This window comes from Phallusia mammillata, chromosome 1 (genome assembly GCF_965637545.1).
Source record: "Phallusia mammillata chromosome 1, kaPhaMamm4.hap1.1, whole genome shotgun sequence".
Taxonomy (NCBI): Eukaryota; Metazoa; Chordata; class Ascidiacea; order Phlebobranchia; family Ascidiidae; genus Phallusia; species Phallusia mammillata.
Window position 1 is genome coordinate 10,437,604 of NC_137252.1, and position 16,850 is coordinate 10,454,453.

Genomic DNA, 16,850 nt, shown 5'->3' on the forward strand with positions numbered 1-16,850 from the left:
CAAAATCCTCGTCAATTCGCAAATCGGTCCTCAAAAAATTACTATAGTTGTAACTCACAACATGTTTTACAATCCACAATATCATACAGTCAAGATGACCTTGTCGGTCGCCGGTATTAATAAAAAATCTTCAAGAATACAATGTCCTCATACTATAACAGCGGTTCCCAACCTGTGGGTCGCGACCCCAACTGGGGTCGCCTGACAATTTGCTTGGGGTCGCCTAAGGCAGCATGCGGCCCTCCAAGGGTTTTTGTACGGCCTGCGAAGTAACTTTTATAAGTTTTTTTTTACTCATGCGAAATACCCTGTCAGACCAGTGAGTTTAGATGACACAATCATTCTCTACTAGCGGTATATGCAACGTTTCAGTAGGATGATCGAAATAGCCCACCTTCATAATCAACAATTGCGATTGTTGCGTCATTGTATGCCATTGTTTTCGCAGAAAGCAATTAAGCACAGTTGGTTATTTCACACCGCGCCACTGTATATAATGGCAGTAATGAACTTTTTTCTTTTAAATCTTAAAATTTTTGTTGTTGTCATGTTACATTATCACAATGTTTCAATAGTGCGCCCCTAGACTTACTTCAAAGTTTGTTTTTGACCCTCAAGGATGTTTGAGTTTGACACACCTGGCCTAAGGCATGGTTCCCAACTTGTTTTAGGCCAAGGACCACTAACCCCAATAAAATAAATACATTACATTTTAATTTAGAGCCTACTAATTTTTGACCTTGGGGTCACCGCAACTTGGCAAATGTTATCATGGGATCACGGCACCAGAAAGGTTGGGAACCGCTGTATTATAAGATATGAGAGGCACTATTTACACTTATTCACCTAAAACTTTTGGCAATTCACTGGTAAACTTTAAATATTGTCCAAGTAGCCTAATTTCTACCCATCCTGTATTAAAAACCATACAATCTGCCTAACAAACATTTGTTTTCGGTTTTATTTAAACAAATTTTATACTTTAAGATTTTTAGGCATAATATCGAGCAATAACGCTTCAAAAAGGAAAGCAATATATAAACAGTAATAATCGAATCTTGTTATGTTTATGAAAAACCCAAACACATTTTACCTGGAACTTTAGGAAACCGTTTGTCATTCGTATAGCATAGCATCACCAAACGCAATTTTTGCAGGTTTTGTTGTACAAGTTTTTTTTCAATGAGATGCGATTCAAAAACAAATTAAACTAAACGCTGTACATTGTATAAGCTATTGCTGCCAGGCATAATATCAAGTTTGTAGAGCTCTTCTAGCAAATCTGGCCAGAAGAACTCTACAAACTTGATTGTACATTGTTTTGGGAACGACATGTTTGAACATTAGTAAAGTTGAGTAAAAATACCATTGCAAATATAAGAAAATAGCAGACTTGCCACAGGGATTGACTTCATATACTTCTATATTGATATTGGTCTATTGTTTTGAGCACAGATACGTAAACCCAACGCCTGGTACACTTTATGTACAAGGGGTTGCGGAAACAGTTATTTGTGGGTGTGATTGAATTGTGTGGAAAGTTGGCTCGTCTGAGTGTGAGTTGTATGACTCATCGCATTTCTTTTGTTTTTTCCACACTGGTTTACGCGAGATGATGACCAAACAGTTCGTGGAAAACTTTGCACACGAAAAGCACCGCAATCAATCGTACTGATGACTTTGTCGTGGACGCCGAACCAGTGTTATATTTGTAGTTACATCCATCTAAAACAAATCCAAGATTTCTGATCAATGGGTACGCAATGCACCAGTTCTAAATATTTTAACTAAAAAATTTAAGCCATAGAATATTTGCGATTAAGATACCGGGTTGTTTCGATATTTACTGCAACGCCCCTTCTGTTCATTTTATTTTGAGTTGACAGCAGTAAATAATGAAATATGGTGATGTATTATATGCAAACACTGGCTTGTGCTTTTCTGTAAAGAATTTTCGGTTCTTGCTTGAGGAGAGCAAAGTGTTTCCGCTTAACGTTTTAACCTTTAAACGTATTCATGTGGTTTCAAGTCGTGCCTAAAACGCGTTTACGCTGCGAACGGTGGTACAAAGGTCAGTCCAGGGTAAAATTTGTGATACACTAAATAGGTTGAACGTGTTTGTCTTAAACCTTTTCGTTTGGTTACAATATCATCACTTATTAAGAAATTCGGATCAACATCCTCATTGCAAATCCATATTGATGCAAAACGTTATGCAAAGCAGAACAAAGTAAAACGTGTGTTGAATCGTTTCTTGGAAACGAAACCTGATCAATTATCTTACCGTGGACTAAACATGGGATATTACCCGTTATAAATTTAATTGTATGAAACATTATTTGTTGACTGACCTGTAGAACAAGTTGTTTGGCAAGATCGAATTCCCAATAGACCTTCGTAAAAACGTTCGCACTGACCATTCTTTCGTTCGTTTTTAATAGTTCCACATGAACGAATAACCTTTCTGGGAGATTTGCTTTGTTCTGCAAAACAACATGCCTTTTCAACATTTCACAATCAACAAACCACACGTACCTCCATGTAAATTAAAGTACTGTACTGTTAGGCCTTCCGTATTTTTCCGAACAAATTTTACACTTGGTAGAACTTTTACTTAGATCTGTGTTGGTCACTGTGGAGCAGCTTGTAAAGTTGGCTCCGCATTCCTTAAGTAAATCGTCCCTTAAATCAGGCCCCAGACAGTCGACAGTAACTCCCTTGAGTTCGGTGTAATAAGTACACTGATAGCACTTAATAGCTTCGCCTGATTCAAAAACAATAAGCATGAGTCAAAAACAGGGCATTCATTTAACCGCAGCAGAAAGTACGTTAAACACAACTACTATTTTTTCAATCCTGTTACGTACTGAACTTTGCATTTCTAAAACTGTAACGTTTGTTTTGGAATATAGTTTACAAACAATGTGCGTAAATGTTGTCAAAAATACATATTTTTATTTCCAAAATTTTTAAGATTTTACAAAGTCTAAACTTATTTACGTATCATTGCGTCACTACTACACACTTTAGCGCAATCTGAGATCAGTTTTCACATGACGTTATATTATTATAATGCAGCTTTAAGATTACTTGTCGATTACTTATTCAAGCTTCCCCTCCGAACATTGACGTTAAGTTAACATTGTAAAATACAACGTACCTGTAAGAAAGACATTTAGCACGACTCCAAGTAGCACGTATTTCATCCTGACTTGATGCAGCAGATTTAACATAAACGTACGAACTGAACGTGTTAAAGTGTTAGGCAGTGACCCTTTCTACTCAATAAAGTTGTTTCACGGCTAAAATTAAACAATGTTTAAAAAATATCTTGACTCTGGCAATATGAGTGATATTTGCTATTGTATTCGCCACATAAAAGTCACATATCTCCACCAACCATTTTCGCATTTTCAGCAAAACTCAACAATAATCCCAGATTGTCCGACTGTGGTCAGTTTTGCAATAGTTAAAAATCAAGCCATCGAGCCTCGTGACACGAAGTCGGACTCGATTTTTTCGCAATATCTTGGCGACTGTCACTTTTTGCTCATTGTGACGTCACGCTGCACTGACGTCATCGCGCGTGCAACGGAAATGTGATTGCGATGAATTGCAAGTCGCTGGTACTGCGTGGTTTCTGTCTGGGTAGAAGCGCACAGCCAGCGTGATAACACAATGTTCTGAAAATAACTCCCGCTAGCATGGTTATCAAATCGGAGCGCAATTCATCATAAATCAGATTGAAAGGTCTTCCATTAAATTCGAAACAACGACAATGTAAGAAGTTTTATAAGCACCAATTTCTACGTCTTTACCGTAAGTCAACAGGATTTTGTATTTCTTAGTTCAAAGTTTGATTATGCCAAACTTTTGTTTGTAACATTGTAAAAGCAAAAGGTTATTTATTGGAAAATGCGATTGATTTGGATCTGTTTTTTTTCAAAATTTTATATCTGACTATTAATACAAATATTGATGCACGTGTGGTATCAGTGTTATTTCTGCTTTACAAAAGCTAATAATATATAAAATGATCAAACAGGTTGAAACCAACACCAACCACACTGAAGTTTCACATTTGTTTATTTCTCACAGATGCCCCTAGGAACGGTACTGGCGTGCTGGGTTCGAATCCCACCGCAGACTTGAGTATTTAGTTGACTTGTATAAACGATGAAGGACTGATTCCAGTAATAAATAAGTTCCATCTGTATTAAAAAATAAGGATTGTTTTTATTTTCCCCATACTTTCGGTTAATTTGAAATCATTTGTTTTGTGCGAGACTTCTGCTACAGTGAGGGTTAAGTTTTTGTGAAAATGACTGTGAAATAGTACAAACATAAAAAATCTTGCAAAAAGTCGCGAAGACTGATTATTTTAAATATTATAGTTGTACGATGCTTAAAATATATTGTCACATATTATACATATGGTCCAATTAAGCCTAAGTTTTGCACTACTGGGTAACTTTAGAACCTTGTGCTTAAGGAAATTGTAAAACAAGAAATTTTACCGAAAACATGTCAAACCACAATTATACTGAAATTGTGTGTAAATAAACTCATATCGTTTTGCAGCAAACGAGAAATTGGGTATAACGAAGTTTGCTGCTGTGGTTTAGTAAAGTGGTTCTGTAAGATGTTTATTTCTATCTTGCTATATGCTTATTAAATGAACATCTAACAACTTTTTGTTTCATATTTGTTGTATATTTGCTCGGACGGTTTCGTTTTTCGTAACAAAATGCCTAGCGGTATGTAAAACTGTAATTACTGAGATAATATAGACAGCATAATAATAAATTGGGTTTCGTGGTTTTGCAGCAAAGAAGGCTAACCTGGTTGTTATCTACGCCGAAATGGAGTACACTTGTAATTGCGTGGTTGTAAAATGAAATTCATTTCTATTTAGGTTTGCCATATACTAAGTCTGCAAAACAACAAAGTTTCTTTCAGTGGGAGCGAGTAAGTTAGCCCTGCAGCAATGTTTAGCCAAAAGTAATCTGAAACCAGACAAAGTTGACTTTTAGTATCGTCTGTTAACTTTATTGTTGTGTGAGTGGGCGAGCTCGGCAAACTAAAACTCTTTTTATGAAAATACGATAGTTAGACGCAAAAAGTGACAAAAAATGCAGTTTTGATTTCACTTTACAAGGTTTGTTAAATTTCTATTGTTTTGGATGACGTTTTTTCCTAAGTAATGAGTAAATTCGGCACGTACAGTTCTGAATGTTAAAACTATGTTTAAGTAAATTTGATAGATTTACGAGATGAAAAGATTTGCAGTATTGATTCTGCTTTACCAAGGTGCGTTCAATTTCTGCGAGCTATACTTTAGTTTACATGTGTTTTATCAATAAACTTATTTTGCAGCTGTGGACATATGCTATTCCTCTAAGATTACATGCTGGCATTGTGAAAACGCCAAAAGCTTGGATGAATGCCATTCAAAAGGAAAGTTCGCACGCTGTCAATCAGATAAGGTTAAAATATAATAGAAACATTTACGAATCCAAAGTAAAAGGCTTTATATATATACATATTTACATAGGATGTATGCGTTACCATAACACGGCATACACTGGGCAAAACTTTCATTTGGAAACACTGCAAACAAAGTAAGGCATGTGAAAATCAAAGAAAACAGGTAAGCTGTGAAAAAAGCGTTTTGTTCATCCGAAACCCGACGACTAGACCAATGAGTGTATTCAAACGTCTGATTAGCTGGCAAAACTGTTATTTGTTATGTGGTAACGAATGTTAAGGCACTTTGTCACTCAAACCTTTATTCCAATATAGGATGTTTTTGTGTAGAACGCTTACCAATGCGGAAATACATTCTTTTCGATATGCTGGTGTTGCTGCCGTGACACTAGATGTAAATCTATGTACCCCAAGTAAGTCGGAAATTATAGCCACATTTTTGTGTGAGTAATTTGAACCACGTCAAACCTGTCAGGTATTTATAGCCCATGGGCCAGCTTAGTCCACTGCGCATGTCCGTCGTTTACAAACACTGGGTTTTCGCATGTTGGATTTCCGTCTTTCGTAATTAATTACTGTAACATAAAAGTTTAAAACGAGCAGTCAAGTTCTAAGCGTACATTTATTATTTGATCATCGTTATTTTGTGCGCCCTGTTGTAGTGAATGCGAAGGGTTGTCCGCTGTGGAACACTGAAGCTATTGAGCATGGCGAAGTTGAATGCACCAATCTCAATAACATTGATTCGCGGTGCAAAGCATCGTGTGTCGACGAGGGATATTCTCCATATCCTGGCTCAGAATTCAAATGTCTTGAAAACCAGAGGTGGAGCCACAAAAAGTCGTGTTGCAGCAGTGAGTCTGCAGAGTAAGACATCGTGAAAAACAAAACACTTTTACTATGTTTCTAATTCAGAAAAATGTCCTCCTTATTTACGTGCTGACATTGTAATTTTGGCTCATCGGCAGTCAGCCGAAACAGCAAAGAAACGAGAAGGAACAATTATCGCCAGCATGTTAAGGTAAGTGGAGGTTTGCGTTGAAATATTTCACCTGAGATAAAGTTATGTTTATACTGCGTCTGTGCCTCTGTCCCAAATAAAGTTTGTTTTATTCAAATTGATCCCTAACCCGACCCGAACTTGACCCGTACCCTGTAAAAAAAAACTAGAGGGTGTGTGTGTGTATGTGGCTTTAAATCAGTTGGCTTAAAACATGGTAACCTTCATGTGCAACGTTTCTTATCCAGGCAAGTTGAGACTGGCCCTGACAGTGTGCGCTGGGCAACGCTTTTCTACAGCGGATCAATCGACCAAGAAACAAGTATGTTTTTCGGCGATCCGAATCTTCAAAATAGCTCGGCGATACGAGCTAAAGCAAAAAGTGGCGTTCCGTTTAGGCAAACAGGTTAGCTACAAAAATATTTCATCCATGCTAACACATCATCTCACACACATTAAGCGTTCTCGCTCCATAACCATGTGGTTTTCTTTAGCTGATGGTCTGGTAAACACAGGCAAAGTCTTGCGGTGCGTTAAAGACGAAATGTTGGTGGAAGGGCATAGAGAGAACCACATTGACGTGGTTCTTATAATCACCGAGGCTAATTCTGACGATTCAGTACAGCACGCAGCGCGAAGATTACGCGAATACGGAGTCTTTGTAGGTTTTGCCAATGCAACGAATTATATGTGACATTTTGTACAAACCAAATTCCTTTACCAGATTTTTGCTGTTTTCATCAACTTCGACGGAAGAAATGTTGACCGAAACCAGCTTCGCGATTTGGTCGGAAACACAGGAAAGTTCTTTGTTGTAAACGAAAACGATTTGAAGAATAAATCAAATTTTATTGCCGACGAATTGTGGAAAAGTGTTTGCTCCAAAGTGTGCGAGTTTTACTGACGCAGGTTGCTTGGTTATATAAAATGTTTTGCGAAATGTTTACCCTTGTCTGCTGCGGGGAAGGATTTAATGGAGCCAAGTCTTATACTGTTGCATTGACTCACCAATTAATATTTTTTCCTGAATATTTCATGTTTGCCAACACAATAAAAGTGTGACTCTTCGTATACGACTTATAAGACTAAATGACTTATAAGTCAATATAATTTAAATTGGCGGACATCTGGATTTTATAACAAAGTTGCATAATTTTATGCCAAATTGAATTTGCTGGAAGTGCATCTTAAAGCATTTGTTAAACACTTTTTTGCTGAGTTTTTTTTTTGTAAAAATTAACGTAATGAACACAGAACGTAATGTTTCAAGATGATGATAGTCCAATAGAGGAAGACGTCAATCACTGAGCAATTCTAGTCAAGTATGGTAACGAAATATGATTTGCATGAAGTGCGTTGTTGCAAAAGCGACAAAACATACATGAAGAGAATCTGACTATAAAATCCCATATCGATTTATAGCATGCAAATTGATATGTCTGGTACAGTGCATGGTTCGCTAAAGTTCAAACAAGCAAGATTTGTTGGCTCACAAACTATCAAGCAGGAACATGGAAAAAGAAATATGCTTTTGCATTTTTAGCGATACATTTTTCAATCCTTTTAAAGCGATGACTTTCAGCTTCCCTCTATCAAAGTCCGTCCATCAGTCACTACCCTTTTCCGCAATAAAGAAGGAATTGACCTCCACTCGTGGCCAACATTGAACTCTTGGTCGGTTTGTGCACATTTTTATAATGTCCGTGGAATCCTGTGAACGTTTTATTTATTGCAACCCATATAACCCGAAGTCCACATTCTTGGTTCGACTTTCCTCACATAACGTGTGTAGGTTTGTGACTCCGTTGACGGTTTTAACGGCTTCGGCTGCTGAGTTTGGTTGTACAGTCTTTCAAAATAGTTCTGAAGAAAACGGGCCTTGTTATCGTCAATATAGATGGGTAGAGCTATACTAACGAAAGAACTCAACAGACAAAGCTTGCTAAATAACACAAAGAGCATTTTTGAATAAAAACAAATTGTGTGAAAATGATTACGTTTGGTCTATTAGGGTTAGGATTGGGTTCTAATAATAATATAAACAATAAAGCTAATGTAAAACCTAGTTTCTATAACTTTAGACTTAGTTCCTAACCCTATCAAAGTCTTAATATTAATTTAAATGCCTGTGCTCTTTGCGCCTTATTTAGCAAACTTTGTAGTTTATGTTAGTAGCCCTACCACATAGATAGACGCATATATGCAACAAAATTAAAGTTAAAAAAATTAAAGCGTTTTTTAAGAGCATTAAAGCGAACTACCTTAATATGTAATCGCTCTATATAACTATATTTTCACTGCCTCCTATACAGGGTGCACGAAATTTTACTCACGATAATATAGGCAAAGTCAGGTCGATGTTCAGGTTTCTGTGCCCAGCACTCTGTCATGATCGAGTAAACCGCGTCCGGAATTGATCCATCGTTCGGCAGCCTTATTCCACCATCCACCGCATTTATAACGTGTGGAGCCAACACGTCTTAAAATAAGATTTGTGTGAGTAGAGCATAGCAAACCCTTTTAAATCAAGCTTTAAATATGTGATATCTATTGTCACAAGTTGTTTAACAATCATTATACTGAAGTAAGATTTACCCAAAAAACAATATTATCCTGTATCAAAAACCTAATAGAGACATATTGTTTGAGAAGTTTGCTATAAATAAAGTCTGAAAAGTTCACAACCAAATTTATCATAATTTTTTCGCAATAAATGCAAGTAAAAATATGTTGTTTTTCATACAACACACTTGCGTATGGCATTTCTCCTTTGGTATAAAGCTCGTTGAGAAATATGGCGAACGACCAAACATCGGATGCTGTGGAAAACCTGCGCTCTTTGGCGCCCTCGATCGCCATCCAGCGGTACATTTGAGGCTCAAAGGGCGGATCATCTGTTCAAATTATCAAAAAAAGTTTTCAGACCGAACTAAGGTATATTATCGCTAAAAACTGTTGCAACGGTTATTTCTTGGTAAATACTTTCCTATGCTCTACAGCAGTGGTTCTCAAAGTATGGGTCGCGACCCAAACGTGGGTCGCGCAGGGTCAAAAAATGTGTCGCGCTATGGTGGTTCAATTCTACCCAAACGAATTTACTTAATGTAGTAGTAGTAAAGTCCACTCACTCGACCACGTTGTACAGTAAAATGAACTAATCATTGCAAAATACTGACAATAGCCTTCCAATTGTACTGTTACGCACATGACGATTGTTACGTCACAGCACGGGGAATAAAAGTTAATCATGCGAAACTGAACGTGGAGATGTAACAGATACCGTTTAAGGATGAGTAAGTATTCGTACAAGGAACCTTTTTTAGATTTGGGATTCACTTCTATGGTGCTGCAAAGCCACAATATGTGTTGTGTTATGTAGTATTGTTGAATCGAACTCGTTAAACCTGCAGCCATTTTGACATGGGCAGATCCAGTGCGGCCACGACGTGGCCTCCAATATGTTACATTTTTTGATATTTGAGGCTTGGGTCGTGAGATGTTCATAATGCTCAGATTTGGGTCGCGGTCAAAAAAGTTTGAGAACCACTGCTCTACAGTCTAAGGCAGGGGTGGGCAAACTTTTCAATGCACGGGCCGCATTCGAAAGTTCTTAATGTTATCGGGCCGCATAGTATTTAACCAACGGCCGCCATTGTTTGCTTGTTTTTGTTTTAAAATAACTGGTGTAAAGAATTTGGTTTATATCATATATATATATACCATTTAACTTGGTGCACAAGTTTAGCTAAACGGAGCTAACTGTTTATGACGTCATAATCTGTATTGTGACGATTGCGGGGCCTGTTTTTTCTCATTGTTTGCACACAATAAGCGGATAAAAAGCCTGACGCATATAGTTACTAAGCTGGTAATCTTTTTTCCAGTCTCGCGAAATCTGTTTTTAGCAGTTTAAAAATCAAAATATTTGGCAAAATAGTTTTAGTTACGTCTCGGCCCAATGCATGTATTTTAAAACGGGCCACACAAACTCGTCTCCGCGGCCGCATGTTGTGCACGCCTGATCTAGCCCAAAAATATTTTCAGCTATGTGCAAATACGTTTGTTGTCACTTGACTAGGCAAAAATTGGTTAAAACGCTACAATTGTAATTGTTTCAAAATAAACAAGCCTTTTAAGCACGTTTTTTTGTTAATAAATTCCTTGCGCCAACATTAAACAAGGCGAGCTGCTTGTAGTATCCATCCTTAGGTGTTGTGCGGGTCTGTGTTAATGATTCTAAACCCGTGTTTAATGTCCGTTTGCAATGTACTGCAACGACCTAAACTTGATCCAACGTGACCAAAGTTTTGGCGTCAACAGTGCAAAGTGGGCTGTATTTGAAAACGTGAATAGCTTTTACTTTTATCGAACGAAGAAATTGTGTCAAGTGACGATTTGCATAATAACGTGGCAGAAACAACAGGCAAAGGCACATAAAAAGTATCTATGTTTAGTTCATATGCTGGTACGGGTACAGATACAGCACATGGTATAGGTATCGGCAAGTCGCACCCTCGGTACTTTTTATTATTTTTAAAAACTCTACGCCTGTGCTTATAATACTATTCAGCGTTGCTCGGTAACTTTCTCTTTAAAATTTACTAACACTTGGCGGGCCGCATGAACTCCTTTGCCGGGCCGCATGCGGCCCGCGGGCCGTAGTTTGCCCACCCCTGGTCTAAGGTCTAAGCAGATAATAGGTTAACATACCGACAGTAGTAAAGTAGTAGCCGTTCTCGTTAACACCCCTTGCAAAGCTGAAACCAGACAACTTGCACTGTAGATTGTTGTCGAGTAGAACGTTGTTTGCACGAACGTTTCTGTGTACAAACATCCTTTCTCCGATATGTTTCAAGGCTGAAGCAACCTTTGAAAGATAGAAAAAAAGTGTTTTAGTATAGTCGTAAATTAGCTGTAAAAAATCTGGGCGTAAAAGGTGTATATCCTTGCCTAAACGTTTAATGTCATTTAAAGATTTATGATGAGCTTAATGATTAACCAGTTCTGACGAACGCGTTTTGTATAGTTTATTTAGTATTTACAAGCTATTGTGTTAGTCAAAAATAACATTTTGACAAGGGATCAAAGCGAACGGATTTGGAATCACAGTTGTAAGTCGGGCCGGGATTTCGGGCCGGGTTTGTGTTCGGGCCAGGTTCGGGCTTAGGTATCTTTAAAAAACGGGCCTGATTCGGGCCTGACTTTTACACTCTGTGTCAGTATTTTTTTGGAATAAATTTAACTAGCTAAATAGCTAGTTGCTGGACCTGACCTAATGTCAAACAGCCCTAAAACGCCGAGACCGATTATTATCTATTGTGTTTGTTGACTTGGTCTTTCCTGAGGCTTTCATCTAAGGCCTGTCAATCAAACTTTCGGGACTAAACGGGTTTCTCAAACGGGCCGGGTTCGGGCTACGATTTCAGGCCCGTTTACAACTCTGTTTGGAACAGACTGGTTAAATTGTAAAATATGCATAAACAAGTTTAATCATAAACAGGACAACCAATCAGATATGTAGGAAAGCCACTTCACTAACATATTTCATTCACCAAAATATGGAGGCTATAAAACAGATTTAAATAATCGAAAACGGCACTGAAACTTGATTTCAAAGTTAATCGACGATTTTGCTTGACTCGAGGCAGTTGACTTATTTTGCTTGTTAAGCTAAAATTTAGCATTTACATTTAGGGTGTATATTAGCAAAAACTTTGACCGTGCTCGCATTGCCTAAATCCCAATCTTTACTCGTTGATGCTTACCTGATGAGCCATGAGTAACAGAGTTGGGTAGGCGGTCTCATAGCATTCGGTCTTTAGCAAATAATCGAGCATGTCCAAGTTGTTTTGGAATTCTGTGACAATGCAAACCGGGTACGACGTCACCTAGTATTGGGGGAAAATGTTAAACTAATTAAAAAGACAGGATATATTTCAAAAGAAGGAAAAAATAGATACTTGAGGTTTAGGCCTGAAGTTTGTTCCGGTTGTTTGATTGTTTTTAGTTTCAAGATTTTTAAATGTTAAGCATACATGTTACCACTTGGTGCTGAGCAAACTTGACTGGCTTCTTCCAAGTTCAATGTCTTCAATATATTCATTGTTATGGTTCAAGAGTCTTTAAAGGTTGCCTTCGGTTCATTTACTAGACAACGGATCTGTTGTCCCCAAGCTTATCCCACCTCTTGGCGTTCTTAAAACGCATAAATAAACAACAAACTCACCACACCGAGTATGCGGGTAATGTTATCGTGCTTGAGAATTCGTAACGTTGACGCCTCCTCCAGCAGTCTTTCACCGCCCTCTTGGCCTCCGCTGTTTTGCTTTTTTACTGCCACCTGGGTGTCTTGAAAGCTTTGTAGCTTTGCTGTGGGCAAATACAAGTCCTGAGTGTGATGCTTTGTTTGGTATGGTTCCATGACAAGCTGTCTTTATTGTTATTGCATCTGATGGAGTACATCTTGCTTTTGTAATGTAACCTTAAACCCTCAGTGCTTGCTACGGCGAAGGCGTCATGATGGAACCAAATTGCAACGTTACAACAATTACAAGACGACTACATTAATAGACTTCTTGTAAAAAACTGTTGACCGTTGTAACAAAACACGTACAGGGTTGGTCGTATTGACCAAATTGAGCATGTACAGCTTGCGCGTTTTGTGGTTTGGTTTTCTGTTACCTTTCCACACTTCGTTCAGCTTGTCACGATGGGAGGAGATCTTCTCAATAAAACAAAGCTTGTCCCTGCTTATTTCAAGACCTGAAATATTGATCCTGTTGCAACGTGAACAGGCAGATGAAAGTCGAGTCTTCATATCTGTCGCATTATCTACAAACCGTTTGGTTTAAATAAATTTTGTTTTGAGGAATTTACACCACCCGAAAAAGGAAAACAAAAAAATGATATGTTTACAACATTTATAAAGATTTTACCTCTGTAGAAACAAAGCAAATGATCCAATGTGTCAAATGGTTTCAGTGGATCAATATAATATTTGCCAAGAATGTTAACTTCAATCTTGTAATGTACGACTTTGCACATTCCGTCGCGGTACACCAATACCGACAGTCTGAACGGGTCTGCCACTTAAACAAGAAAATGGGTTTGTATTAGCCTATGCTGAGTCTATGTATTTACCGGTGTAATTTACATAAAATTCTTGACACTTAAGCATATAACACGAAACAGCGTGTACGTAGTAACACAAAACGGAAAGTAAATCTTTGTCACGGCTTCTAACCCTACGCAATGCTTCAGACCGATGACGCGATGATTTAGCAGCGCATAATCATGTTCACACTTTGCCCAAGAACCTTGGTTTGCAAAGTTGCCTGTGCCTCTTTGCCCACAATTATCATACACGGTTAACATTATTACCGAATACACCTTGCAACCATACAGGTTACATTACTAAAGTCTAGCTGTGGTATTAATTTTTAAACGTGTTGATTTATCATGTTGGGAGTAATACGGTATATTACTTGTAAATATTCCTAAAGTTCACACCCACAGAGCTCGTATCACAATGCTGATTACTAACAGTCGAAAAACAAAGCTTTGCGGTGAATTTCGTTACATCGGTTGCAGTTGCAACATATGATGAGTCATTGGGTTGCGTGTACCGAAACTATAAATCATCATAAGTGGCCAAAGTTTGCCCATTGGATATTTGCCCATCTTAGAGGGGTCACTGGGTCATTTACCTGTTCTTGTTGTACTGTCACGAATAAGAAAGGTTCCCTCTTGTCTTCCTTCTTGCAGTAGGTGTCGTTCGGCCTCAGACCTTGGCATGGCTCCATAGTACCAACTTTAATAAAACATTATTATAAGGCGTATTGTTTTTTATTGCAAGGCAAGTGCTTCAAGCAAATGGGGGTTGTTGCAGAGCACAAATTACTAAGCAAGAATTGTTATGTCGTATTGAGGGAAATTTTTTTCCGTGGAGTAACCTTTACCCTATGGGGAGAAACAAGAATATTCGGAAATCATTTTGTGCGTTTAACGCAACGAAACTGAGCCATAAACGCTACGATGTTACATGTAAATACAAACAAGTGCTTTTAACGACGGAAATTTTAACGACGCATGAAATTACCTACTTTACGTAACTCGGATTTAGTTTGCATCTTTAATCCCAGCAGTATGATGTAATGTAGAAAGTACATTAAAACAACAGAAATTAACAACATGATGCGCGTAAGGTGGAAACTTACGGATACCGCCTGAGGTCTTTGTCCACTGGAGTGGTGTTTCCAAGACCGCAGTAGTATTCAGATTCAACCATATCCTTTTCCAGAAATTGTTTCCAAGGTAAATTCAATGCCAAACCGCAGCTCAGTTTGTTAACTTACTTCCTGGTCTGACGCTAGATCAAAAATAGGGTTGAGCTGCAAACAAAAACCCGACGTTTAAAGAAACGACTTTTGCAAATGCCAACTCCGCATCGCAGAAAGAATCGAAACGAAAGAGCTTGAATGCAACCAAAACTGCCTGAAAACTTTCATACAGTAATGGCACTGATGATAAGAAAAGCAATGACTAATACGTCTGCAATACAGTGTTCCTCTCTGGCAATTTTGTTTTGGATAAAATCTTTCACCCACATCTAATGTTCGTATGACACAAAGTAGCGCACAACTATAATATTTCTTTTTTTAACATTGTTACGCTCTGTTACGTTCTTTGTACCCGGCTTGGCTTGATTGATCAAATACGGCGCCTATATGCATTTTTCTGATTACAATCCACACCTGCACTACATTATTTTTTAAAACTTGATTAACTCATTACTCTTGCAAATTTTGATACTTCTAGTTACTAGAGGTCTGGTAGATCAACGACGTAACAATTGAAGTACACTGCACAATACAACTGTTTTTAACATCTTCACATTTATATTCTGGCTTTCACAATGTGAAAGTATCTTCGGCTTAGTTAACGCATGAATATTCTCGTAGGCCTAATATACAATATTGTTTCTTTGGAAACCGAAAAAGCGTTTACCAAATGGCAACAATGACGCAAGAAATGTGCCATTCCCACCCGTACATACAAATAGCAACGTAATATCATATACATGGACTTAAATCTTCACAATTACAACGTTTGGCAGCCCTCAGTGCTTTAACGAAACAGCTCAACAGCCGTTAATCATGTCTTGCTTGCTTTGTCCCGTTTTTATTACTTAAGTGTAATAATTTCAGGTACTTTTGCAAACCCTTAAATACAAGTTGTGGATGTTATAAAATAAAATTGTACGTGTTATAACTTAACGAAAAGCAATTGTGCAACCCCACACGGGTAAAGTCTACATCAAACCGAAAGTTGTGCCTATTCGTTACCATGACTATTGGTACGCGATATGTTTGCCTGCTCTTAAGTAATGTCAGCAAGATCAACAAACAAGTGCCAGGCAAACACACGTGAAGCCATTATTAGGTCTTTTAATAAGACTTGGAGCGTTCAAGGGCAAACGACTTAGTCCGCTTTGTGACCAAAAAAGTAATTTTAAGCGGTTTTATGAGAAACTATGCTTTGCGGAAATTTCGCCATCCCGTTTGCTGACGTATGCAAACACCACAAATTTACTTTATTTGTGAATTGTTTTAAAGTCGTCTTTGCGGAATCTAAACATGACCCTATACCATGTTGGTGTTGAAAATAAACGAAAATGGAACTTAAAAATGGCTATTGTATTCAGATTTAAAAAAATAGCCCAGTATACGAGACACTTGTTGAGCACACTTTGAGGTTTGCCGGTAGTATTATGTAAATTACTGTTATTTTTGCTATATTGATTATGAGATTAATCATAAACTTTTTTATTTATGATTTTATTTAACGACATGTTATTGTCTTATTTGCACGTTGCACATGTTCTATTTTGTTCTATTTTAAGTAAGGTTCAGAACGAATAGGGGAAGATTACTTTCAGATTAATAAACGCCTACGTTAATGGTTTACGAAACACTGAAACATATTTGCAAATACGTCTTCGTTCAAGGGCACGTGTCCTGATGAAGGGAAACTGCAGTTTACATTTCAAGGTACGCTTTTGAACTCGTGTCTTGATTCTCTGATTTTAACAAGGCGTTTAGTTTTATCAAAGCATGTCGCTATTTTCCACGATATCGCCCGATATATTTTTTTACGAGCATTTCAAAAAATTATTAGGACATGATTTACCATATTTCAAAAATAAGTTTTCAAAATATGCAAATTTGACTTACGTTCTTGCAAGTTATTTCTTTACTATTAGCAGTCGATTTTTGTGTGAAAATAAAGTGTTTTTAATTATTTATTATTTTCAGGTGTTACACGACAACGATATAGATGTTGCTGTATATAATTCAAATTACGG

The 16,850-nt window shown here is 37.6% G+C and overlaps 2 protein-coding genes across 2 annotated transcripts; one reads left to right on the top strand and one right to left on the bottom strand.

Moving 5' to 3' along the window:
* Window positions 1-5,584: 5,584 nt before the first annotated feature.
* On the top strand, window positions 5,585-7,546 carry LOC145233215 (collagen alpha-1(XII) chain-like). Its single transcript, XM_080097903.1, has 6 exons — window positions 5,585-5,900; window positions 6,150-6,341; window positions 6,403-6,508; window positions 6,736-6,893; window positions 6,982-7,148; window positions 7,212-7,546. Exons 1-6 carry the CDS (start codon window positions 5,804-5,806, stop codon window positions 7,389-7,391), a joined length of 900 nt encoding a protein of 299 aa, XP_079954029.1. The 5' UTR covers window positions 5,585-5,803; the 3' UTR covers window positions 7,392-7,546.
* An 853-nt stretch (window positions 7,547-8,399) lies between these two features.
* LOC145228657 (tyrosine-protein kinase Fyn-like) lies at window positions 8,400-14,774 on the bottom strand. Its single transcript, XM_080093930.1, has 10 exons — window positions 14,704-14,774; window positions 14,194-14,297; window positions 13,423-13,575; window positions 13,169-13,318; window positions 12,714-12,856; window positions 12,253-12,375; window positions 11,198-11,354; window positions 9,238-9,381; window positions 8,821-8,966; window positions 8,400-8,429 (listed from the first exon to the last, which is right to left on the bottom strand). Exons 1-10 carry the CDS (start codon window positions 14,772-14,774, stop codon window positions 8,400-8,402), a joined length of 1,221 nt encoding a protein of 406 aa, XP_079950056.1.
* Between the last annotated feature and the right edge of the window lie 2,076 nt (window positions 14,775-16,850).

Coding starts and splice junctions, on each gene's coding strand:
- LOC145228657 (XM_080093930.1), bottom strand. CDS start 14,774: ATGGTTGAATCTGAATACTACTGCGGTCTTGGAAACACCACTCCAGTG. Junction 12,376..12,713: donor TTACCCGCATACTCGGTGTG/GTGAGTTTGTTG, acceptor CCCCAATACTAG/GTGACGTCGTACCCGGTTTG. Junction 8,967..9,237: donor AGGAGAAATGCCATACGCAA/GTGTGTTGTATG, acceptor TCTTATTTTAAG/ACGTGTTGGCTCCACACGTT.
- LOC145233215 (XM_080097903.1), top strand. CDS start 5,804: ATGTTTTTGTGTAGAACGCTTACCAATGCGGAAATACATTCTTTTCGA. Junction 5,901..6,149: donor TGTAAATCTATGTACCCCAA/GTAAGTCGGAAA, acceptor GCCCTGTTGTAG/TGAATGCGAAGGGTTGTCCG. Junction 6,509..6,735: donor ATTATCGCCAGCATGTTAAG/GTAAGTGGAGGT, acceptor TTTCTTATCCAG/GCAAGTTGAGACTGGCCCTG.